General features: G+C 25.7%; 1 protein-coding gene across 5 annotated transcripts in view; it reads left to right on the top strand.

The window, feature by feature from the left end:
• Nucleotides 1–26,275, top strand: part of unc-13 — a 347,436-nt gene that overhangs the window by 211,626 nt on the left and 109,535 nt on the right. For all 5 annotated transcript variants that reach the window (XM_067268874.1, XM_067268872.1, XM_067268873.1 and 2 more), the window contains one exon: nucleotides 24,807–24,897. In XM_067268874.1, coding sequence (XP_067124975.1) covers nucleotides 24,807–24,897 — 91 coding nt within the window. The remainder of the gene's footprint in view (nucleotides 1–24,806; nucleotides 24,898–26,275) is intronic.

Raw genomic sequence — 26,275 nt, 5'->3', positions numbered from 1 at the left:
TTCATGTATATTATTACAAAAAGAAGAAAATTTAGTAGTTAATTGTTTCAAGATGACAATTAAATTTCAAGTTTAACTTTAATTGAAAGAACAAACAATAAAAAAAAATTATTAAACATATTAGAAATTAAAACATAAATAAGATTATTATTACTATTATATTATCCTAAAAATCCTTTTAGGATCCAATAACTTCTGAAGAAGTGTAAAATCAAATATACAATTGTGTCTAGTCTATAAATGAAATCAATAGTGCCAAATTTAATAATGATTACCCCAAATGACCTTGATCTGATTTTTCAGGAGTTAAGCAATCATTAAATTTCAAAAGTAGAAAATAATAAAATTTTAAAGATATGAAATTACAGAGCAAAATAATATCATGCATGTTACAATTCATATTAAGTGAATTCAAATTGCTAATAAAAGACCATGTTTTTTCCATTCCTACAGTTTATTTTTGATGCTAATTTAAATATATTTTCATTATTTGTTAATCCTCATTCAATACTGTAGTTTCTTTTGAAAATATTTTAAGATTCTAGTATTTCTTTTCATATTAGTAATAGAGAGATAACAAACCTAATGTACAATGCTTGAAACAGCATGTTCAATGATTTTGATACTATTTATGGGGAATATTTAAAAGTAAAATGATTTTTATAAATTGAGCTTAAAATCTATGTTAATTTTTAGAATTAATAAACTTGAAAAAATTCTGTTATAAAGAATAAAAGTACTAGTTTTTATTTTGGATTATTTTATTTATTTTAATATTGTTTATGCTTAAATTTTAAGTGTAATTTATCAGTTGCAATAATGTGTAGCCGTCATTTAGAATTATTTATCAGCAATTTTCATTTGTTAAACTTGTGAAAATTTTTGTTTACATAAATGTTTTTGCTCTATAATACAGTAGAGCATCGATTATCCGACCCCCGATTAACTGACTTATTGGTTAACCGACCGCATTCTAGTCGGCAAATTCAAATGGCTGCTAGTGATGTGGCGCTACAATATTTGGTTATGTCTTGGCTACTTTAATATTATTTTTGTTAAATTTTTGCATGTTTTAGCTGGCAGCACTGGCTCGACCATGAAAGGGAGGCTAGTATTTAAACCAGGCCTAATACACTATACTAATAATGTATTTTTTTCATACTTTTCGGTTATCCGACCAACCCCAGTCCCCAATTGAGTCGGATAATTGATGCTCTACTGTATTTATATTATATTATATATATAATATAATATAGGTTATATTATATATATAATATTATATATATATATATATATTAATAATATTATATTATATAATATAATATATCTTTAATATTTCAATTATTAATAGTCAAAAAATGTGCTTAATCTCTGAAAATTGTATCAGAACTATTAGGAGGATAATGATTTAGATGATATAAATATTTCTATTTCTGAATTTGCATTCGTGTAAAACTATTGTATGAAAAAGAATGTCATCTCATGCAATGCATTGTTAATGCACATGGATTACTGTAAATCAAAAGCTTAAACTGAGTCTTTTATTTTAAAATATCATTAGTTCACATTTTTATATATTTTTCTGTTTTTAAATACAAAAACAACTATAGACATGCATTAGTTTAATTGCATCAGATTAGCATGCAGATGAATAAATAAAACTATTTAGATTAAACATTTAATGAATAAGATTTAAATACTTCTTCCTTTTTTATTGTGTAGATGCAGTTATTCTAAATTTTTTTTTTTTTTTTTGACAGAATTGTACTGTTGATATGAGATATCTGCTTTTTTGTGTTATTTTCTTTATTCAGTCTCTGTTTTCAAACTCTGATATGAAATAGAATATACTTTTTAATAGAGAGACAGTCATAGAAAAAATACTGAAGGCATAAATAATATTCTCAGCACATAATATTGCTTGAAAATTTTTTGTTTTTGAATTAGAAATGTGAACAATTACAGCAATTAATTTATTAAATACAGAATGGCACATTATATAAATAGCAACAAAGTAAAAGTCTTATATAATAAGAAGAAAGAGAGTAATTTATTAATAGAAAATTTTATTTTCTTTTCTATATATATGTAATGATAATGATAAATCAATACAAAGAATAAACTTTAGTTATCTATGTTAAAAATAATTAAAATAAGTTAGCGACTTACGTTATGTATTATTGATTAAATCAAATCTGTTTAATATAGTTTATTTTATTAGGAAACTAAGTTATAAAATGTATTTGTTTTGGATATATATATTCTATAATTTTTATATAGTTTCTTAATAAAATAAATTATATTAAACATTCTCTTTTCTCCCCTCTCTGTTTTCTTTAGTAAATACACACTTGCACACTCTAACACACTAAAGAAACTAGAAAGAGGAAGAGAGAATGAGGTTTATTCTTTACTTGAAAAAATAAATTGTCTTCAAATAACATTTACATAACATTATTAAGATAATTATCCTTTGTTCTTATTAATGCAGATAATTCAATATAAATGTGAGTACTGCAATTTTAATGAAGGAAGTAACATTCAAAAAGGAAAATCTTAAAACAAGTGTACCGGTAAAATATTCATAAACTCATATACCATAATTGTATATCTGTTGGAATAATTCTTTAATTTTCAACATAATTTTTTTTTCAATAATAATATGTAATTTTATTGTTATTAAGTTTCAAGTGTTTTGAATATATTAAATATTGAATAGCTTAAATAATTATGAAATGTTTTTGAAATATAACAAAAATGAAATAATGTTTACATCCATATTCTAAGAGAATTATAAAGTGAAGAAGATTTTTAAAAAATCTATTTTTAGCTAAAATGAAAATGAATAAACTTTATAACTTGAAATTGTTTGAAATTTTTAACTCAATGAACTTTTATTAAAAATTATAATAAACTATTCAAAATCTATTCATATTTACGTAGCATAATGAATTTAAATTTTTCTGTTTACGAAAAGTTTTAAAAATAACCTTCAGAGATCATTAGGTTAATGTAATCAACAAAAAACAAAAGAAGAAAAAAAAAAACAAGATTTAAATTCAGAATAGTAAGTAAATTGGGCTTTGTCAGCCTGCTTCAAGATTTTCTTTTCAGCTTTATTTAAAATGTTTATTATATATAATAAAATTTAAAACTTAACATTTAATTTTAAAATAATTTTAAATCTGTTTAAATACATTGGAATTCAATTCAAAAATCAAAAGACAAAATATTACATATCAAAATATGAGATGATTATTATTTTTATTTTATTAAATTAAAACATTCATGTAAAATAAAATTTATTTATTTTCATAACTTTTCATTTCTACATATAAATCTTTATCAAGCTTACTTGAATATAAACTGAATGGGATATTTATGAGATTTATAATAAAATTATAAGTTTTATAAATATAAATCATTTTTATTTTCATTTTGTGTGTGCTATACATAGGCTGATCAAACAAAACATTTACTTGTAAAGAATGGATTTGTTGTCATTGATAAGTCACTTCAAATGTTATCTCCTAAGTCCATAGGAAGTAAATTCTGAAGACGTAAGTTTTTCTTTTGGCACGTAGCAGGTAATTACAAGCATGGCTGGCTCACAGCAAACCAAGTCTACTCCTTGAAAGTAAACATTTTATTTGAACATTTGGTGTGTTTTTGTATTCACACATTAATTTTTATTTTTTATGTTTTTCATTATATTAATATAACATATCTTATATATATATAACAAATTCTAAATAGCACTGTTACCTTATTTATATTTAAATGGCAGTTAGTGTTCAATCTTTAAACTTTTAAATATTATTATAAATAAATTATTTAAAACAATGGAGTCAGATTAAATATCAATCTTACGTAATTGTATTGTAGACAAATACACAAAAATTCAAATTTTCATTCCTTTCTGACTTATGGAGGATAAGTAAATTTTCAATTCTTAAACATTATGTAAGCAATGAGATAAAATATTGCTTTATATGTAGATAAAATATTTTATCTCATTGCTTACATAATGTTTTAGAATTGAAAATTTATTTATCCTCCATAAGTCAGAAAGGAATGAAAATTTGAATTTTCATGTATTTGTCTACAATACAATTATGTTCTAAATATTATTTGTTACATATTTAACTAATTGAATTTTTTCATAAGTAATAACAACTTTATTTTCTAATATATAAATGTTATTTTATCCAATTGTCTAAAATTTTGTGTAGATTTTTTTAAAAATATATTATTGATGGGGGATTTGAAAGTTCTGTTAAATTAACATAATTAATTACATTAGATATTTTATTAGATATCACATATAAATTTTATTCTTGAGAAGAAAATATTTGTTTATAATGGTTTAGTCTAGAGTTAGTTGAAATGAAAAGACAAAAATAGGGTGATCTTCGAGTCAGCTGAATAAGTGGTTTAGGATTACATGATCAATGTGTTGAGTCTATATTTCAAAACATCATTTTTATATGAGTTATATTGTTTTCTGGTTTTGTATTACAGAATTCAACTTTATATATTTATATAAAGTTGAATTCTGTAATATTGTGTGTGTTTATTTTTTTTCCTAGGTAATATGGGAGGATATTTGTATATTTTTATTAATTTATTTGAAATTATTAAAAATCATTTTTAAAAACTCTTAAAATTAAAAAAAATAAATTTTGTTTACAAATTTAATTTTTGGACTCCCTATACATCAGTTTAATTAATAGAAATTTGTTAATTTGTTATAAAATTTCATAATAGATCCAAATCTGAGTTATTCTTTCAGAAAATTCATTATCTCTATTTCTCTCCTTACTTCTTATATCTATTGCTGAGTGATGACCAAAAAGCAACATAGGTATGTTGCTTTTTGGTCATCACTCAGCAATAGATATAAGAAGTAAGGAGAGAAATAGAGATAATGAATTTTCTGAAAGAATAACTCAGATTTGGTATGTATTATGAAACTTTTTTGTCAATAAATTCATCTGTAACATATATATATATTCTAAAATTTAAAATTTTGTTTATCACTTAAATATTGTGTTTTTGAAGCTGGAAAAACAACCTAAAAAATACATGGTCTTCTAAAAAAATTGTCATTTATCCATCTTTCACTCTAGGAAAACATGCATGATTAATTTGTCAAGATCTAGGTAGTGTTAACATCTGTAATGAAACATTTTGACCTAATTAATTTTCTGAAATATATCTCTTTTTAGAATGATACATTTTTCTGATGTTCACTAGATTACTAAATATATTAATAAAATTATCTTTTACTGGGACAAATAATTAGATATATATTAATTATGTAGAAAGAATATCATGTTTTATTTCTTCAGAGGAAGTTATACGAAAATATAGAAGACTAAATAGAATAATGCTCCTAAAAACTGAAAAAAAAGAGAGAATATGGATAACAGAATACATATTATAGCATTCTTGATTAATTATTAAAGTATGAAAATAAAATTTTGGAAACAAAATTGAATTTTATAAATTATAGTTAATCTCAAATCTGAACATTCTAAAGATCTATCCTGTTTTGAGACTAACTATAATTTATGAAATGCAATTTATTACCAAAGTCTTGTTTCTGTTGTTTCTATCTTGATTGATTATGACGACTAAGTTATGTATTCTATAAAAATTTTATTTTTTCTCTTTCCTAAAAGCATTATTTTATCTAATCATAAATTTAAAATGTTTAAATTATGAATTTATTATTATCATATTATAAATTTGTGTGTGTAATATGTCAATTTTCTTTTATAGAAATTATAAAATCATCTACAAAATTTTGTTAAATAAGTACTTTTGGAATAACAGCTTACATGATACATATCTTTCTCATGAGTAAAGTCTCAGGTTTAGCACATTTGCTTAAATAAAAGATTTGCAGAAGAATAACTTTAGGTCATTTAAAATTTTTAAACTAAATTTCAATTATGTAAAGATCTTAAATACTTAAATTAAATCAGAACTCTATAACTCATTAATTAAAAAATTTATAAAAATAATTTTTTACTTTGTGTAATTACAGCAAAGTAATAATTCTAAATCAAATCCATCAGTTTTCTGGTAAAATCACAACTCAGTTTTAATAAAAAAAATGTGATTATTTTAATCGTTTTAAAAATAACTTTATAAAATAAAAAATTAATAACAAATAGAATATATTTAGTGATCTTTATCATTTGAGATTCAAAGCTTATCAGATTAATTTTTTAAGCAGATATTATTATTAATTACCTTAATATATAGACATTTAGCTATTATTCATAATTATACATATGAAAAAATTGCTAATGTAATATACGAGGGCAGTATTTTTTCAACCTCCATAAAACAAAGACAAGTGTAAATAACAAAATGAATTTATTACCAAAAGTTAGGTACAAACATGATTACTTTTCAACATAATCATCATGAAGATTGAGGCATTTGTCATATCTGTGGACAAGCTTTTCAATCCCCTCTTCATAGAATGTTGCTGCCAGTGGGCCGTAACGCTGTTTTGATGATCATCATTAGTCTCGAACCTCTGCCCTCCTAGTCACGTTTTCAGTTCAAGAAAGAGGTGGAAGTCTTCATGCATTAAAGGTGTGAAGACTTCCACCCAGCTTGGAACTTTTTAAACACCAAATGTATAGCCCTGATTTAGTGCCAAGTGATTTCTATCTCTTTTCTGAACTGAAAACATGGCTAAAAGAGCAGAGGTTTGAGACTTATGGCAATCTTCAAAACAATGTTAATGCCCATCTCAAGTCACTGGTAGCAACATTCTATGAAGAGGGGATTGCAAAGCTTGTCCACAGATATGACAAATGCCTCAATCTTCACAGTGATTATGTTGAGAAGTAACCATGTTTGTACCTAACTTTTGGTAATAAATTTATTTTGTTATTTACACTTGTCTTTGTTTTATGGACCATCGGAGGTTGGAAAAAAAAAACAGCATACGTAATTATATAAATATCATAATTTTATCAATTTTGTATGTTAAATTTTCAGCTATATTTTTGAATTTTAGAGAAATATTTCAATACTTAACTTCACAACACATCGGGATGAATATAAAAAGTATAATTGGTTGTGAGTTGCACTTTTTATATACAGTATTTCAATGCTTGTAAAGATAAGTACTTTAGTAACATTTTTTAAATTTATAAATTAAAACCCTGTAAGATAGGACAATAAATTACATTATATCATGATTTTGAATTCAGAGTAATTTCAAAATGAATAAAACTATAATCTCTAAAACTCATAAATTTCAAAATTGCTTTATTGGAGCTTACTCACTTTACATTAATTATTACTTTCTCTTGATGTAGATTAGTGAGTTCCAATAAAACAGATTTTTAAATTTTAAAGTGTTTTTAGAAACATAAATTTGGAATTGATATACCATATTTATTCTGATAAATAGTCTATAACTTTTACTTTTCTGGATAATACAGTTTGTATACATAACAAGGGATTAGAAAGTATTTGAATTGTGTCAAATTTGACCTTTCATGTTTTTTGCAAATCTCCATGTTTTGAGACCTGAACCCAAAAAAAAAATAATAATAGTAAATAGGCAAGAAAATTCTGTGTGTGTGTGTTGGCATTTATTTTATTTAATATCTCAGGATGGGGGTGAAGATTAAGAAACAAAATTCTGCATGGTTGCTTGTGTATAAGGGGCATTGATGCTATTAAATTTTGGTGATGAAGCATCAAAGAGGAGGGGAGATAGAGGGTGATCATGTGTCATATCTCACATGGAGTTGGGCTTAATGAATACAGTAGAAAACCGAAAATCGGAATCAATTGGGGACTGGGGTTGTTCAGATTAGTGATTTGTTCCGATTACCGATTTGTTCCGATTACCGATTATGTACGAATAAATATATTAACCTGTCCGATGTTCAAATTTTTCTCCGTTGCATGTTGCTTCGTGTTGAATTTTTGTCAATTTTAAGCCTAACGAAAATTTTTATAATAATAATCGAGGCTATTGTATCGTTAAAAATTATTTCTGCATTTTGTACAAACAAAATAAATATATTGAAGAATATAAAAACATGAAAATTATACTTTAGAAGTAAATTTAGTATCAAAAACGTTTGATTCAGCACGACACAGTCTGACTGAAAATCGTGCCGATTACCGGCGATTCCGATTACCGGGGTTCCGATTAATGAGTTTCTACTGTATTTTACTTCTTGTTAGCATTTACAGATCTTTATTAAACTTATCTTTATCCTCAAAATTAAGTCCTTTCTATTTTATAATAATTAAAAATATATAAAGTTTTTGTAACAAAATCTCATAATAGATGTCATTACATATAATTTTTATTTATTTATTATGATTAATAATTAAAAAATGATTTTTAAAATAAAATCTCATAACAGCTGGGAAAGTTATGTAACTCATTGTTAGATTTTTTCCATCTTGTAGCTAGGCTATTTATTAAAGTGTATTTACTATTAGAATGCAACTGTTATTTTTATTCTTTGGGAATTAGGTGCAATTATTATTTAAGGGCAACTATTAATGGAATAAATCTGGTAATTTTTCACTTTATTATTATTTGAACAATAATGCAATATTTGTCATACATACTATTTCTACATACTGTACAAATGACATACTGAAAAGAATTTGCACTTTTTCAGTTTACAATAAACCTTATCTTCTTTTAATGGACATATTACTATAGTCTATTTATTATAGAGTCTATTGGAGTAATATTACTTATTAATATTAGAAGTCACTGTTTATTAGAATAAATACAGTATTTCTTAATAAAAAATAATTTTCTTATTGTATAATGAAAAACATGTAGAATGCTACTGAAACTGACCAATTATATCAATTTCATAAACAGCCGTCATATTTCATTTTTATATACTGACTGTATACTGATTTTGATATTTGTAAATATTGGCATTTATTATTTCTGTGACTTCTTCCATACATAATATATATATTGCATCAACGTTAGCAAATTGCCCTGTTTCAATATATAATGTTAGAAATACAGTAAAAACAGATAACAAGTTCACCACTTGAAGAACATAGTATCAATACAAATTTAATTTAATTGTGAGTAACTATCACAGTGTTTATAATAGGAATAAATTGAAATATCTTTTGTCTTACCATATTGTTATTTTTAACAATTAGCAGCCAGATTCAAGTTATTGTTTTTTTGACACAAGCTTTATCATAATAAACTGCACTAGTTGTTTGTAAGATGGTATGTAAGTATACAAGAAACAAATATAAAAATAAAATATTAAACTGAAATTAATGATGAATAATATAACATTTAGATTGAAAATTGAAATACAAGTATAAAAAAAAAGTTTTTCACTTTCATATCAACTAATTAAAATTTATTTTTCAATTTAATCCAGGTAAAACTCATTATTTATTTAAAAGTTTCTACATTTTTAAACTTTTTTTACATCTCTGTTTTTTGTGTTCTTTTTTAAAATAAATATAGCATGTACTGTACTTGAAAAGAATCAATACTAAATTTTAAAAAATGAGTTGTTACAAAAAATAATTTTCTATATTAAGCATTTATAGAAGATTTAAAATTAATAATAAAATTTAAATTAAACAAAATACTGAAATAATAATTTGTTTTGAAAGTTAAATAGGAGTTATGTATTACATAATTCAAATTTAAATACATTCATAAGATGATGATTAAAATACTGATTTTAAATAATAATAAAATATAACATTTTTAAAATTTAATTAAATTATCATGAATGAATTATTAAGTTGGAAAAAGACGAATTATATTTTGAGAAAATATTTTTCACACTATATATATATATATATAAAGGAAATTAAATTATGTATGTATATTAATATTTATTTTGTCTGATATTTTGTAAGATTTAAAGAAAACTGCAACATTTTCATTATTCAGAATTTTTTCTAAAGAATATAACATAAATTCACTTTTCTTTGTCTTTCATAAAATATTAAAGTTGTAAAAGTTTTAAATCGTTTCTTTTTCAAATCACTGATTCAATTTGCGATAAAATATATATTTCTCTGTTCTTATAGACATGAAGTATCTAATGATTGTATTTTTTTTTTTTTTTCCCCCTATTCTGATAGATACTTTTTGTCTGGAAAATCAACTACTCTTACTGACATTGCTGTCAATTTTCTTTTTTATACTAACAGTTTTTAGTTATATTATTTTATATAAAAATACTGACTTAAAAATTATTTTATTTAGTTATTTTAATCACAATAGCTCTATTTTAAATATTAATTAATCAAATATTTGTATACATTCAAATTAAATTCATTATATCACAATATATAAAATAAAATCAACAGTTGTTTACATTAAAAAAAAACATAAATTATAATATATTAACTATGGTATAATTTAAATAATTAGAATTGAATTTGTAAAGAAATTTTGTTTTTATGCTAGTCATAGCAATTTTTTAACAATTGAATTTATCCTGCAGTTTGGATTAGAATATGATACTTAATGATTATCTGTTTATAAATTTATGCAATATAAATGTTTATTCATATCACAAAATGTTATCAAGAACTTGAATTTTTAATTAAGTTTTATATTTACTGAAAATTTTAATCTGGTTTTTATAGCATTTGGATAAATATTTGAACAAAATTAATTTTTATCTCTTTAAACATCAAAGTAAAAATTTAATTTCATTAAGCAAACTATAAAAAAAAAAAATGTTTTTGTTCTCCCTGTGTTATTTTTAGCTTTATAACGGTATATATAGAATAGTATTTATATCTTCTGTTGCCTTAATCAAATAGTAATTTATCATTTTCATATATAATGGTGTCTAGTTTTATATATTTTGATGGTAAGATTTATAATACGAGGGTAATCCCAAAAGTAAGGTCTCGTATTTTTTTAAAAATACAAAGAAACGTTTATTTTCAATAATGTTCATATCATTTTAAAGCTTAAAAATTTATCTATTTTTTTACATAATTGCCATTTTGGTTGATGCATTTTTGTAGGCGCTGTGGCAATTTTTGGATGCCCATGTCATACCAGCTCGTGGGACCCATGTTGCACACACCTTTCGATATTGCATCTTTTTCGTTAAATTCCTATGAATGGTGCTTCGAAGAACCAAAATGCAGAGATCATCCAGTGTGATTTGCCAATCTTTACACATGGTTTGCTAAACCTTTGCTACTGTCTTCTCAAAAATTGACAGTCTCTCGCTTCTTTCTTCATTGTGAATTTCAGTACAATCAGCTGCCAACTTCCTACACCACTTGAGGACGTTTTTGACATCTATGCATGACTCGCCATACACTTCCGTCAATTGGTGATGAATTTCAATCGGTTTAACACAACATGGCAGTGAGCTGTATGACATGGGCATCCAAAAATTGCCACAGCACCTACAAAAATGCATAGACTGAAATGGCAATTATGTAGAAAAATGGATAAATGTTCAAGCTTTAAAATGATATGAGCATTATTGAAAATAAACATTTCTTTGTATTTAAAAACAAAGTAGGTGTCCTTACTTTTGGGATTACCCTTGTAAATAATACATTAAAATACTTACTTTTGACAATCGTAATTAATTAATTTTTTTTATTTTTTATTGAAAAGAATAACATGCTGTCAGTATTAGTTTATGAATTGTTTATATCCACCATTATCAACTCATTATTTCTAATTTATTAGATTATTGGTCCTTATTATTTCTAATTTATACATTTAAAAAAAAAAACAGATTTTATCATTATTAGTTGAATTTGTTAATATTTTTATTATTATAAGTCATAGTTATTTAAGTTTAAAGACAATAGCACTATCAATTCTATTACTTGGACTAGCAAATGAACATTAAAATTGCAGCTTCACAATAAAGTTAAAGAGAAATAGAGCCTATAGTCTGAAATTGAATGATCAAAAGAAACAGATGTAAAGCATTGTGATAGAAAGATTATCAAAAATATAGTTTCAGAAATAACAGACTCAAACACTCATTTGTTATATATCATTAAAAATTAAATTCACATTGAAAAAAGATAAGGAATGCTCTCCATAGATATGTATCAGTGACCTATGTATGTATCAACACACTAATCAATATGTGCCAGTATAATGTGAATCTCATAATCTGTTGCCTGTCTGTAGATATCACTTCATGAATAGTTTACTAATGAAGCAAAATATATATATATATATTACCACATTGAAAGGTTAAACATCCATTCATTCTAGATTCTTATCAAAATTCAATTCAGTACTTAGGATTTCTGTCAAGTTCACACTTCTAATCAATTTTCCTTTCTTTATTTCCTTCATAATGTTTTTTTAGAGATTCTAAGTACAGAAGTTTGATATTCTGCCAACAATAGGACATTCCTGCAATAAAAATAAATAAAAATATACAGTCAAACCTGTTTTTATGCGGGGGATAGGGACTGCATTAAAAAAGACGCATTAAAAAAAATCGCACGAAACTTCACGAATGGCTGTAAAAAATAGTTTTCGCAACACAATTAAAAAATATTTTTTTATGCGGTCAACAGGGGCCGCATAAAAAAAGTCTCACATAGAAAATAACTCAAAACCGTACGAAATAGAATTTATTGACAACAGATGTCAGCACTTGACTGCATCGTCTGGTCTATCGTCTGTTTTACATATTTTTATCCAGGTGATGTTTTGTTGACTTAAAAAGTAAATTATTTCATTTTTTGCATATTCATGCAATAATATTACTATAATAAGTGCATTTATGCTATAATAAGTTTATTTAGCTATAATAAGTCAACGTGAGACATGACGAATCGCACGAAACTAGTCGCCAACTATACCGCACAAATAAAAAATCGCACAAAAAAAACCGCATAAATTAAAAATTCGCATTAAAAAAATCGCACAAATAAAAATCGCACATAAAAACAGGTTTGACTGTAATTATTAATAAAAATGTCATTCCAAGGTTATACTTAAGCTTGAAGGCATTTGAAATGGTTTAAACAGAAGTCTTAAATAATTTGAAATAAAATTATGTTCGCTGACTAGTTTATCTTTCAAATTTTTGTAAATATGCAAACAACGAAAACTACATGATTTACTCACCTTTCTTAATAAATGAAAACATTTTAAAGAATTTCCAAATATTATTTATTTTCTGTTGAATGCTTAAATTACATATTTTTTAAACAAACTCTGTGCTTTATTTTTAAAATTTGTTTATAATTATTTTATGTTAAAGGCTTAAATACAAATAAAATCTTTTATCCAACAATAAGTGAAGTGAAATAAATTTTGCATTTGGATTAAAACCTTTAATATAAAATTAATAATAATAAACACATTTTTAAAATGAAGTTTAGAGTTTGTTTAAAAAATTTGTAATTTAATTCAATTCTTGATATGTCAGGATCGTTGAAAATACTGAATTAACTTACTCAAATCTTGTGGCAAATGAACATAAATCAAAAACACATTTCACTTAGTCCATGATACCAAATAGTTTGATTAAAAGAACTGAAATAATTAACTAAAAAGCACTTTTGTTCATATATAAATTGATCAGTTCTTCAGGATTAGAACTAATGTAAGATGTGCAATGCAAAAGGAAAACACATATGCATGATAACCAATTAAAACAAGTTTAATTTTGCAATAGAAATAAATATTTACAAGTTCTTTGCGGATTCTTGCTAATTTAACAATTCCAATTACTTTCTGTGTTTGCAACGTAACAGTGATCCAGGTAGTTGGATCCCGTCACAACTACCAACCTGACAATAGTACTTATCTAACGGTTGCACACGACCCTTAATCTAACTTAAATCTAAATGTAAGGTGGGTAGATCGAAAGGGGAAATAAGAAGAGTTATAGGACAGTAGGGTATCCAATCTCTCAGCGATTAATTCTCTGTAGTTCCTCGTTCCGACTTTCAAGTCTTGTAGGTTCTCTTTTCTGGTGAATTGGCCTTTTCCGAAGGTTCACCTCCAGGTCTATCTCTCGGATTCAGTTCTTGATCCATTCTCTCAGACCCTCTTCCACGGTGCTTGACAATTTTCACTCATGAGTCTTGCTGTTATATGTCCATCTCCTCTCGTGTCTGGCCCAAGAATGTCACCTGAATTCAGATTTTTCCCTCCAGCCTTATCATAGCCTATTGTTTTACACTCTACCTCCTGGTGGGGAAGAGGTGAGTTAGAATTCTCGGAAGTTCGAAAACAATGGAACAAAGGAAGAACAAAGTTCAAAGAAGTATAATATAACTAAACTAAAAATTACACAAAAATAAGATGGCATACAGCCACACTAAAAGCATATCTTCTTTGTTTCTGGAGTTAAGGTGATGGGTGAAAATAATTTTCATAATTTTAATGCAGTTGTGGAGGAAGAATATTTGTAAACCCTTCATGCGTGTGATGTAAATCCTTTTCAGTACCAGTGAAATCTCTCTCCCATGCTAAGCAGATTATGTTGCAATGATAAAAACATGTTAAAATAGAGAGAAATCAGGCATATATAGCATGCAATTGAAAAGCAAAGAAACAGTACTTTAATTAATTAATTAATACATGTCAGGGTAACTGAAAGATATTTGAATAAGCATATCACGAAACATCATAAAGATGTGCAGTACTGCCAAAGGATGATAGCCTTAGCTATTTTAGCTTCTGATGAGAATTACCAACCAAAATGTAACAAAGTAATACTTTTTTTTACACCATAAAACAAACAAAAAAAAAAAAAATTTATTTTTGGTAGTCATTATTAGAACATCTAATGCATGCAATGTTTTCAAGCTTAAAATACGAAATATATGGAATTACAGTATTACATATGCAAAAATATAATCTTTTGTATTTGCATCATGAACATGTGAGCCAACTGTGAAGAAACTTTTATGAACTTACCTACACACCAAACCCATACCAAATACCCAAAATCAGTAAAAGGAAAAATATTTACTTAATCAAATATTTTCATCAGTTTATAATGAACATCATCAGGTATTCCATTAGGAAACCAGAACAAGCAATTGAAGAAATAGTTAAATATAAAGATTTGAAGTAGTCTGAAGCATACACATGCACAATAGTATGGTGTTACCGAGATAAATTAAAAACTGCAAATTTAAAATTAAATTGCCTATATGCAGGTTTACACAAAAACAGAAGTCCTAGGGGAGTTAAAAACATTCTCTCCATGCTGTAGAACAGGGATGGGCAACCTTTTTCTATGTAAGGGCCGCATTCCAAAACTTTTGAACTAATGTGGGCCGCATACAAGAGAAAAGAGGAAAAAAAAATGCCAATAAATCACAATTATTTATTCATATATAATTATAAATTAGCATAGGTATATTTATTTTAGCTTCTGGAACTGATGTAAATGTAATATATTGAAAATATTTGGTTAAATATTAGTCACTACTAGTTTTAAATTAGTTTCGATGTGTCTGTTAGCCGGTTTCTTGTTTTAATTTTTAATAAATTTATTGCAGAAAAACTATTCACATACAAAAGTTGTAGAAAATAACATTTGAATTTTTGCTGCATACTTCCTTAAGCTGGGAAATTGATATATTTATTCAAATTTTATGCAACACAGGCCACAAAAAATATTAATGCGGGCCACGGGTTGCCCATCCTGTTGTAAAAAGTGTATTCCTCTCTTTAAAGTTGACTACCTTTCAGTTTCTAATAGCCTTGCAAATTTCAATCTCTTCTTACTATTTCAAATGTGCAGGATCTGACATTCAATGTAATAGATGTGTGCCTCATCAAAATTGTTGTTTGACATTGCTTTATTGTAAGTAATAACCACAAATCCACCTTTACATTGCTCAAATACAAATTGTCCACCTTCAATTTGTATATGTATATGAGCAAAAGTGCTTTTTGAGTTGATTATTTCAGTTTTACTAAGCAAACTGTTTAGTATTTTGGACTATGTAAACTCTGTTTTTATTTTATGTCAGGAACTTCTACATGACTTTCTTAGAAAATCCTGCATGATTTTTTTACATTTTTCTTTGTCTTTCAGATTTTTTTTCTGTTAGTAATAAGATAAGACAATAAGACTTGTGGAAGTTCTTGAATATACTGTAGTTGGATAAAAACTGTTGTATAATGTCAACATAACTGACACCAATTTCTACTGAAAATAGTGTGGAAGTATAACTTAATATAACTGAAGTCACATATGTAAGGGTTTTAATATCTTTTCCATGGGCAAGTATATGACTGTTAGGAGGAGGAAACAGGATACTAGCCTTTAAATTTCATTTCTAAGACAAGGTTTTTAGTTACATTAGACACATTAGAGAATTATATCTATACTTCTTACATTGCATCTTCTGTCCAGTACATAGCATATACAAGTATTATTTCTCCAGAGAGAGAGAATGAGAGAAAATTCTTAAGGTGGACAAGTGGTTGTTAAATGCCTGAGTTCTCCAGAATGGTCTAAAAAGAAATGTTCTGACTGCACATTTTCAACAGAGTTAGAAGATTATTGGGATATTGAAATGGAAGCAACTTTGATCCACTGTCTTCTGGTAATTCAAACTAAGCTTTTTTTTAATTTTTAATGTTTTGTATGTCCGCACAACTCCCTTAATTTCTGATTATCTGATTAAATTGAATTAGGTAATATTTAATGTTAGATATTTTTAATAGATAATAATTTTTAATTATTAGAAAAATTAGATTGTTTGTCAAGATTATTCTTTTGTTTTGAATGCTGACATTTTGTAATATGGTATATTTTAAATGGAAAGTGTATTAAATTCGAATTATTTTGAACTGATGTTCTGGAATCTTATTATTATATGTAGACTGAATCTGAAAATGGCCAATTAAATTACCCAAGAACATTTGTTTTTTTAAAAAATTAAATTCTGGATTGTAAAGGCATTTGATATTTTGTCATTTATAGTATTCAGTTTGACATTTCATTTGTTTTAATTCAAATAATCACTACAAAATTCAAAGGATTACTTACTTATTTCTGATTAAATATTTTTTGACCTTTTCATTTCTGTTAAGTGTTTGATCTGAGGATGAGACAAAAGGATCTTGAGAAATGTTTAACCAGAAAATAACTGTATTCCTTGAATTTATACAGCAGTTATTTGAATTAACTTTGATGCTTTGATGGAGTCAATAATTTTGAGAAAGGAATTTTGTTTTATCAAATTGTTTGTTTAATATTTTAGAAAATGATGTATCTAATTCTAATTTCTGAAATTAATAACAAAATCTGCTTTATTGGAGCTTGCTCACAGATGACTTGCAGATATAGGTAACATAGCTATCAAGCCTAGTCTATTTTTGTATCTCTTGATACATGCACTTGTACTCCCTGTAGCTTTCTGGAATTCAACAGTTGTCTACAAATAAAGGTCTGTTAGAGTAAGAGCTACTTCATCATTTGATGAACTGTTTTGTTAATGTGTGAACTTTAACAATTTATATAATTTTGGCAAAAACCAAGTTTACAATAGTTTAACTTTTTAGTTAGAAATTTTTTACATTTTTATCCTTACATTATTTTTCAGTAGTTTTTTGCTTTCTTTCTTTTTAATATCACATCAGGAAATTATTTCTATGGCGTTTGTCTTATTTTTAGAACTTCTTTAATTTTGTTGACTTGGTTTCTTGATTTTTTATCATTAAATTTTAAAATTAGGTCAAGAATTTGAATTTTTGTTGATGAAAAAAATTTTTTGTGTAAAATATTTCAATTAAATTTTTATTAAATAAGTATCTTTGAAATTTTTAAAGAAAGTTTAGTGGTTTATGAAATAATAATAATAATAAACTGCCATTTACAAATAAATATTACTATGTTAAAATGTAATTACATTTATACCTTAACTCATATTCTCTTTAAGCAAATTTTAATTTAAACTACTTAATTCATAAATTAATTGTAAAGTTTAATTCATTTAATATTCATGAAGGATTAATTTAATGATTGAAATATATAATTTAAGTTTGAATATATTATATTAGAAACAATATATTATAAGAATGAAATAGAAAATGTATGTTTTTTTTATATATTATTTTGGTAAAATATAAATTGACTAATAATATTATGTGCGTATAACATATGGAATATTAGCAGTTAGAAAATTTAATTTGTATTTGGTGAATGAGAGAAAGTAAATATTTTAAGTTACTTTTAATTAATTTCTCAAATTAATTAAATTATATTCATGTTTAGATATTATTAATGTTAATTCTTGGTTAGCAAACATCTTATTAAAAGTTTTATTAAACATATAATTAAAATTAAAATCAACAGAATGCAACTATTAGCTTTTTATTTTCTATTGAAACAGTCTTCTCAAAGAAATTTATATTTTTGGGAAGTTAATTTCTTTTGAATATATGATTAATACTGAAATTTATTGGATTACATATATGAGATTCTTTTTCATCTTTAATATTTTTGATGGTATCAAAACAATAAAATTAGTACTATAAAAAATTAGAAATTTTTTATTTTGTTGTTATTATTTTTTCATATTTAATTATAAAGATAATGATAGATCATTTATAGATTAGTATACAAATTATTTAGATTATTTATATACAAATTAAAATGCAGAGGGGAGAACCTTGAACAAGTAGATAGTTTCTGTTATTTGGGGAAAAGATTTTATTCAGACAATAATGTATCAAAGGAAATTCGAAGCAGAATTGGACAAGCTAAAGACAAGTTTAACCAGATGGAAAACATTATGTGAAAAGAAACTAAATCTACAATTAAGACTAAAAATGCTAAAATGCTACATTTGGTCCATTTTGCTTTATGGATGTGAGGCATGGACACTATGAAAAGATATGGAGAGGAAAATTGAGGCCTTTGAGATGTGGGCAATCAGAAGAATGTTGAAGATCAAGTGGACTAGCAGAACCACTAATGACAGGGTGTTACAGATAGCAGATACTAAAAGAGAATTAATAAAAATAATAAAGAGGAGAAAACTAGCATACTGTGGACACACACTGAGGGGAGAAAAATATAAAATCTCCAAACTCACATTAGAAGGAAAGATTGAGGGAAGAAGATCAAGAGGAAGAAGACAAGGCTGGATGGAATGACCTTAAGGACTGAACAGGACTAGATACTGAAGAAATTATTCATAAGACTCACAATAGAGATTCATAGTATTTGCTGGCCGTCAACCTCTCCTAGGAGAAGCCACAGGCAGAAGAAGATGATATACAAATTGTTCATAATAATAAAATTTCACTTGCAATTATGAAAACAACACTATTCCTATTTGAGTGATAATCTTAATAAAATGAATAGAATAAATAAATAAATTCTGAGATAACTTTTATAGTCATTAAAATAACCCTTCTAACCTTTTACCCGGTGTCGTTCTATTTTTAGAATCGCGTCGTTCTATTTTCAGAATCGCAAACGTTTTCACAGCCCCTTCTGGGCTCTTCTTCAGGCTTCGTCGAATAGGCCGTTAACATTCGAATAAATAATCAAAAGCCTATTCGACAAAGCCTGTAGAAGAGCCATGGAGGGGCTGTGAAAACGTTTGCGATTCTGAGAATAGAACGACGCGATTCTAAAAATAGAACTACACCAGGTAAAAGGTTAGAAGGGTTATTTTAATTATTACAAATTCCAGTGTATAGAGAGATTATATTTATAGTCATTATTGAATATACTGTAAATCAATAAATAATGATTACATTTGATTTAATTGAAATTGATAGAATGATATTTTGAATTGAAAAGATTGGACTTATGTAAATATCTGAATAAATAATTGTTCTAATAAATTAAATTAACATTTATTGAGAGCAAATTACAGTATTTTGAATACATTGATAATTGTTATTTGATGCTTATAATTAGTTAAAGGATTGTCAATTGACTAGGTCAGTGATTGCAAACCCTTTTCTGAAGGTGGTCAAAATTGAATTGTAAATTTGGTGACTTCATATTGTGGGTCAAATATTTAATTTGATAAATTAGAAAAGAATTTTAAAAAAATAACAATTAACCCTATATAAGTGAAAAAAAAATGATGATGTGATTATAACAGGAACAAATATTTCTTTTAATGTTATTTATTTGGTGATTATTTCTGTATTTGAGATTCATAATTAATGGCCTTTAAGGCTTTTTACAACAGCTTCAGGACCTTGCTTTTACATTACATATGAAAAGTTTTGAAATCTATCAAATAATTTTTTATAATTTATGAAAACCTAATAATTCGTAACATTCAATACAAGTATCTTGAAATCATTGCACAGGTTTGCCATCATTGGACTATGCTACACATTAATAAGTCAAGAAAAATAGAAGAAATTTTACTTGTAATTAATAAATAAGTAGAATTAATACAACAGTGAAGATTAATAATGTAATGTCATTTGATATTTAGTTTTTGATTTAAGCTAGAAAAAATTATTATAAATGGAACAATATTCATAATTATTACAAAATTGGTAAACAAATTATCACATTGGCTTAAATATAACTCAACTCCCAATTTTGAAATTTTTTGAAAAAACTTAGGTCCCACATACCAGTATAAGTTGACCTAAACAAACTGCACTAATTTTATTTGCATATAAAAAATTAGCAATTGCATTAAATTTTGGAAAGTCAATGAAACAATACTTTTATTATTTTTATTTTCATAAGAACTTTTATTGTCATCATTCTGGTTTTTTATTTCATTGCCATTGTGGTCTTCAGCCAAAAAAGAATGGTTTTTGAGAATACTTGAAAACATCAAAATTTAACTTATGCAGTAGATATTTTTTTCCACAGAACTCCTCAATTTGAAATGTAATTTGAATAATATAGTAAATATTATATAAATAATATCTTTCTGATAAATAAAAATTACAGTTTATTAAAATTAAAACTATACACCATACACACAGTCTTCCAGCAAATATGTATTGGAATCAAATAAAAATGGAACATTTTTTGTCTCTTTTAGGGGCCTGCATCAAGCATTGATCATGATAGAACATTAGCAGAGACTTAATATATTACAGTTTTGCTTCATGTATTGAGTTTATATATATATATAAAAGTAATATATATATATATATATATAAGTCAAAAATTGATTTCAATTAATACCTAGATCTCTAAATTAATAAATAATGATGGCAAATCTATCTTTGGTATAAAATTCACTCCAATCATTAAGCAGTTTACTAGCCATATTTCCTCTTAATTAGTATTTGTAATTAACTGATTTGATGAACTTCCAGCTAATTTCAACCAGATGTTACAGTTATATCTTCTTTGGCTGTTACAGAGCTAATTTTTAAAACATTGCAGATTCACTTCTAAAGTAAATTTAATATAAGTTAGGTTACAATTTTTATTTGAAATTTCTATATTTTATTTACTATATATCTTATTTACTGTTGTTTGTCTATTTACTTATTGATAAAAAATTTAATTTATTTACGTCAATAAGTTTTCTTTAATTATTTTTAATTATATTATAAATAAATTATTTAATAATTGTAATTATTTTTAACATTCATTATTGATTTTGTTGTTAAATTTCTTTCTACTTAAATCAGATGAAAAGTTAAAAAGCAATTTTCTATATAACATATATATTATAATACATATAAAATATAAAATGCCACTGCAACCGATGTGCAAGCCGAGCTGCAGAATGCCACATTAATCAAACAATCCTGGCAAATTGGCCACATCAGGACTCTAGAAGCTTTAGAAATCTACAAATCAGATTTGACAGGCAATTGCATTAACTTTGAAGATGGAAAAAGTATCTCATATGATTGGCAATGTTTTTATGAAAAACTGGGCAATACCAACATAAATAAGTTAATATTATTTTTTTGATATCTTTATTTATTACGGGTATCCCTTAATTAATGTGGTTAATTAATCCCTCGATGCTACTGCATATATCAAAATCGCATTAATCAAATATGGTATCTATGTTAAGTAAAGAGAGTTGGAAAGCTGCATTAATTAAAACTTGTGCCACCTATATAAAGGGATTGCCACACTTAATTTCATGCATTAATCAAATTTTGTTTTAAGTAAGGGATACCTGTATATTTGTATCTGTTTTAATTTTATACATTTTATTAGGCAACCAAATCTTCATTTATTTAATTTTATATATTATATAGTTCTGTACATTTCAATTAAGAATGTTGTTGACCTGAAGCAGATCTTGTGTAAAATTGAAAATGTTTGTCAAATTTACATTAAATTATTTACTGGATTGTGAAGATTTTGATTGGTGTATTAGTTATAGTACAATAACTATAACTAATACACCAATCAAAACTGCCACAATCCTGTTAACAGGAAGAAGTTAATTTCATTGTATAATAATATAATGATACATATTGTGTTATTAAGAATTACAAATATGTAGCAGCAGTTACTCAGTTTCCTTCATAAAATGATACACATTGACTTAAGATTATTTTAAGAATGGTCAAAATCTGTTTGGGGAAGTTGTATGTTGTTTATTATTCATGATTTAGTCACTTATTTGAAAATGAGAAATAAGTTCTTCCAATAGGTAACATTGCAGATGTGAATGATTCTGTTGGGACCTTAACAGAGCTGGTCAACTTTAATAAACAAATAATATTTAACTGTCCAAAACTAATTTCAACTATTTTAAAAAATATATCTCAGCTAACTGACTCTTATATTACTAAAAGGAGTATTAATATATTGGTAATATTGTATAATTTCTTAAACATTTTTGGAAGCATCCAGAGTAGTTATAAAGCTAAGATCCAGAAGTGACAAGGATTACAACTTTAATAAAAGAAGAAAGCAAAGTTATACATTTAGAATCTTTTATTTCATAATATTTATGTTAAATAAAAAATTCTAAATGTTGTAATTATTATTGAATTATCTCCTTGCAGTTATCTTTATTAAAGATTCGTTCTTCGTTTAAAATTAAAAAAATAAAGGTGTTCTTTAAAAAAATTTTTTCTTTCGCTTTTCTTTAAATAAAAAAAGTTTTTCCGCTCGTTCTAAAAAGAAAAGAAAAAAAAAAAAAAAAAAAAAAATACTTTTCTCTATTTAAAGTAACAATAACTTTTTTTTAAAATAATATTCTCTTAAAAAATCTTCTTCATTAAAAAAAAAATAAGAATTACCTTCTTTTATCCGTCTTATTAAAAAAAATTTTAAATTTTTCTTAAAATAAACTTTAAAAAAAAAAATCCTTAAAATAAAAAATTTCTTCTTCTTCTTAAAAAAAAAAATAAATTGTTCTTTAACTATAACTAATACACCAATCAAAACTGCCACAATCCTGTTAACAGGAAGAAGTTAATTTCATTGTATAATAATATAATGATACATATTGTGTTATTAAGAATTACAAATATGTAGCAGCAGTTACTCAGTTTCCTTCATAAAATGATACACATTGACTTAAGATTATTTTAAGAATGGTCAAAATCTGTTTGGGGAAGTTGTATGTTGTTTATTATTCATGATTTAGTCACTTATTTGAAAATGAGAAATAAGTTCTTCCAATAGGTAACATTGCAGATGTGAATGATTCTGTTGGGACCTTAACAGAGCTGGTCAACTTTAATAAACAAATAATATTTAACTGTCCAAAACTAATTTCAACTATTTTAAAAAATATATCTCAGCTAACTGACTCTTATATTACTAAAAGGAGTATTAATATATTGGTAATATTGTATAATTTCTTAAACATTTTTGGAAGCATCCAGAGTAGTTATAAAGCTAAGATCCAGAAGTGACAAGGATTACAACTTTAATAAAAGAAGAAAGCAAAGTTATACATTTAGAATCTTTTATTTCATAATATTTATGTTAAATAAAAAATTCTAAATGTTGTAATTATTATTGAATTATCTCCTTGCAGTTATCTTTATTAAAGATTATGTTCAAACAATACTATTTTTAATCATTCTAGTAAAATGCATCTTGTTATTAAGTATATTTCCTGAAATATAAAACTATATATTTTTACTGTAATATTGGCAAGTATTAAATTTCAAAGGAATGAATGATATACATAATGTTAATGAATCCAATAGCCTCTGAAGATGGAAGACAAAATTAATCAAACCATTTTTGTACTTATAAAGTTAATTTGTCTGGAATTCAATTAAAATAAGAACAAAAGTAAATTCTAGATTTAAGTTAATGATTGTTAGAGATGAGAAATTTGTAGACTAATACTGCATTTGCTCATTTTCGTTTACCCAAATAATTAAAATTCATTAAGAAAGCTCAGGATTACACAGCTTAGATAAATTCCACAGGACCAATTTAAACAACAGAATTTCAATCAAGATTTTAAAATTTTTTAAAATTAATGATTTTGTTTTTACATTTCCTAATTAAAATTCTTTCACAGATTAATTTTTAAATTTTTTTATAAAAATGTGACATGATATCAAAGTTAGCAGATGATATTTTCTTATACAGACTTTATAATATAGATTAAGATTTTTTTCTTTTTTTTAGTTTGTTACATAAATATATAAGACTGTTTATTAATGTTCTTATTAATGGCATATAAATTATTATTTTTTAATAATAATTTATGTCATTATATATGTTTTTTGTAACTCATGATGGACAAAATTTATTAAAATTGTTACTGAATCACATTAATGTAATCATTATGTTTCATTAGTTATTTGGATTATGATAAATTTTAAGAGTAATGTTTAAATCTCAAACATAATTAAAATATTTATTATACTTAATTAGTGGTCCAAGTGACAACCCGTTCTACAGTACGATTGACTCAATGCCTGATATTCGGCCTAGTAGAAAACCAATACCTCTGGTTAGTGAGCTGGTAAGTACAAACACAGAAAATCTCTTTTTATCTTGTAAAAGCAAGAAATTTTTTTAAAAAAGTAAATAAAACTTATATAAAATTGTTGATATTTATCGTTATAATCAGGACCATTGAGAGTGTAGTGTCTGAGATGGACGAAATGATCTAGACATAAATATCGGTAAGAATGACGAGGAATTAACAATATAACTTCACACAATAACAAAATTTATTAGATTAATAAAATAAGAGAGGGAAAAACGCAGACTTAACCTAATAAGATACAAAAAAAATTCACAGACGATAATTACACACGTTCGAGTCACGCGATAGTTTCAGTCGACCGGGAATGGGGTATCCACACGTGTTGGGAAAAAGATCTTACCAACAAAATAAATATGGTAATTGAATGAACGTTTCCTCCGCTACGTGATACTCTTGTTACGAAAGGCACATACTGATTCCTCATGCCGATGGATCTGGATTATTCTTCTCAGTCTCACCACTTCGATTCTTGCCTTCCAATCTATTAGCAAACAACTTTCTCACTCAATCACCCCTGATGAGGTTCCTCCAGGCCAATGTCCACGAAAAATAAAAAAGTCTCCACATGCACGATACGCACATTTTATAAGCTCCCACCATTTGGGAACCTCTGTACCACGTGATTCGCCAATTCATCAATGACCCCTTACAAGCTTCACCCATCAACAACAGGTGAAGCTTGTAAGGGTTGGTATGCAACAACATGAATGGAATTTATTTCCATTTCACTAACTACAACACACAATCAATTAAATAATTGACACTAATAAAAAAAAAAATACATTTAGTGATCAAGCACTACAAGAGCTTGTATTAGGCCTATGTAAAGTAGGCATCGTTAGCCATTTTTTTATTGGACAAAGGAAAACGTGTTTTTATTAATAAAAAGCCGTTTTAAAGATTTTAGTTTTTGTTAATGAAAATAACATTGATTTTATAGAGGTAGGAGCCACTATGGACCCTTATGTTTTCTCTTGGCCTGAGGAAAAATTCCCGGCTTTCCCTTCCTCTTGATTGTCCTGGTTATAATAAAATATATTACTCACTTATGCAGTTACTGTCTAATATGATAGTTACATAGTTACATTGATCTCATTTATTGACAAAATGTTTGAGGAGAGCTTTTACTTACACTTCACACCAATTATTCAGGAATAACACACTAAACAGCATTAATAACTTTTTTTAAATACAAAAGGTACATGCAAGCACTTTTGATGTATCTTTACCTTCATCATGTAAGAAATTCTTTTTTAAAACAGAAATGTCAAACAGAATTTCTTTCAAAGAACATACATTTAAAATATTTTTTCATATGCACAGAAAACATAAAATCACAAAAATGTTTATT

This window comes from Centruroides vittatus, unplaced genomic scaffold (genome assembly GCF_030686945.1).
Source record: "Centruroides vittatus isolate TY-2023 unplaced genomic scaffold, ASM3068694v2 contig_341, whole genome shotgun sequence".
NCBI lineage: Eukaryota > Metazoa > Arthropoda > Arachnida > Scorpiones > Buthidae > Centruroides > Centruroides vittatus.
Note: the sequence above shows the minus strand (reverse complement) of the source record. Positions and strands in the feature narration are given on the sequence as shown.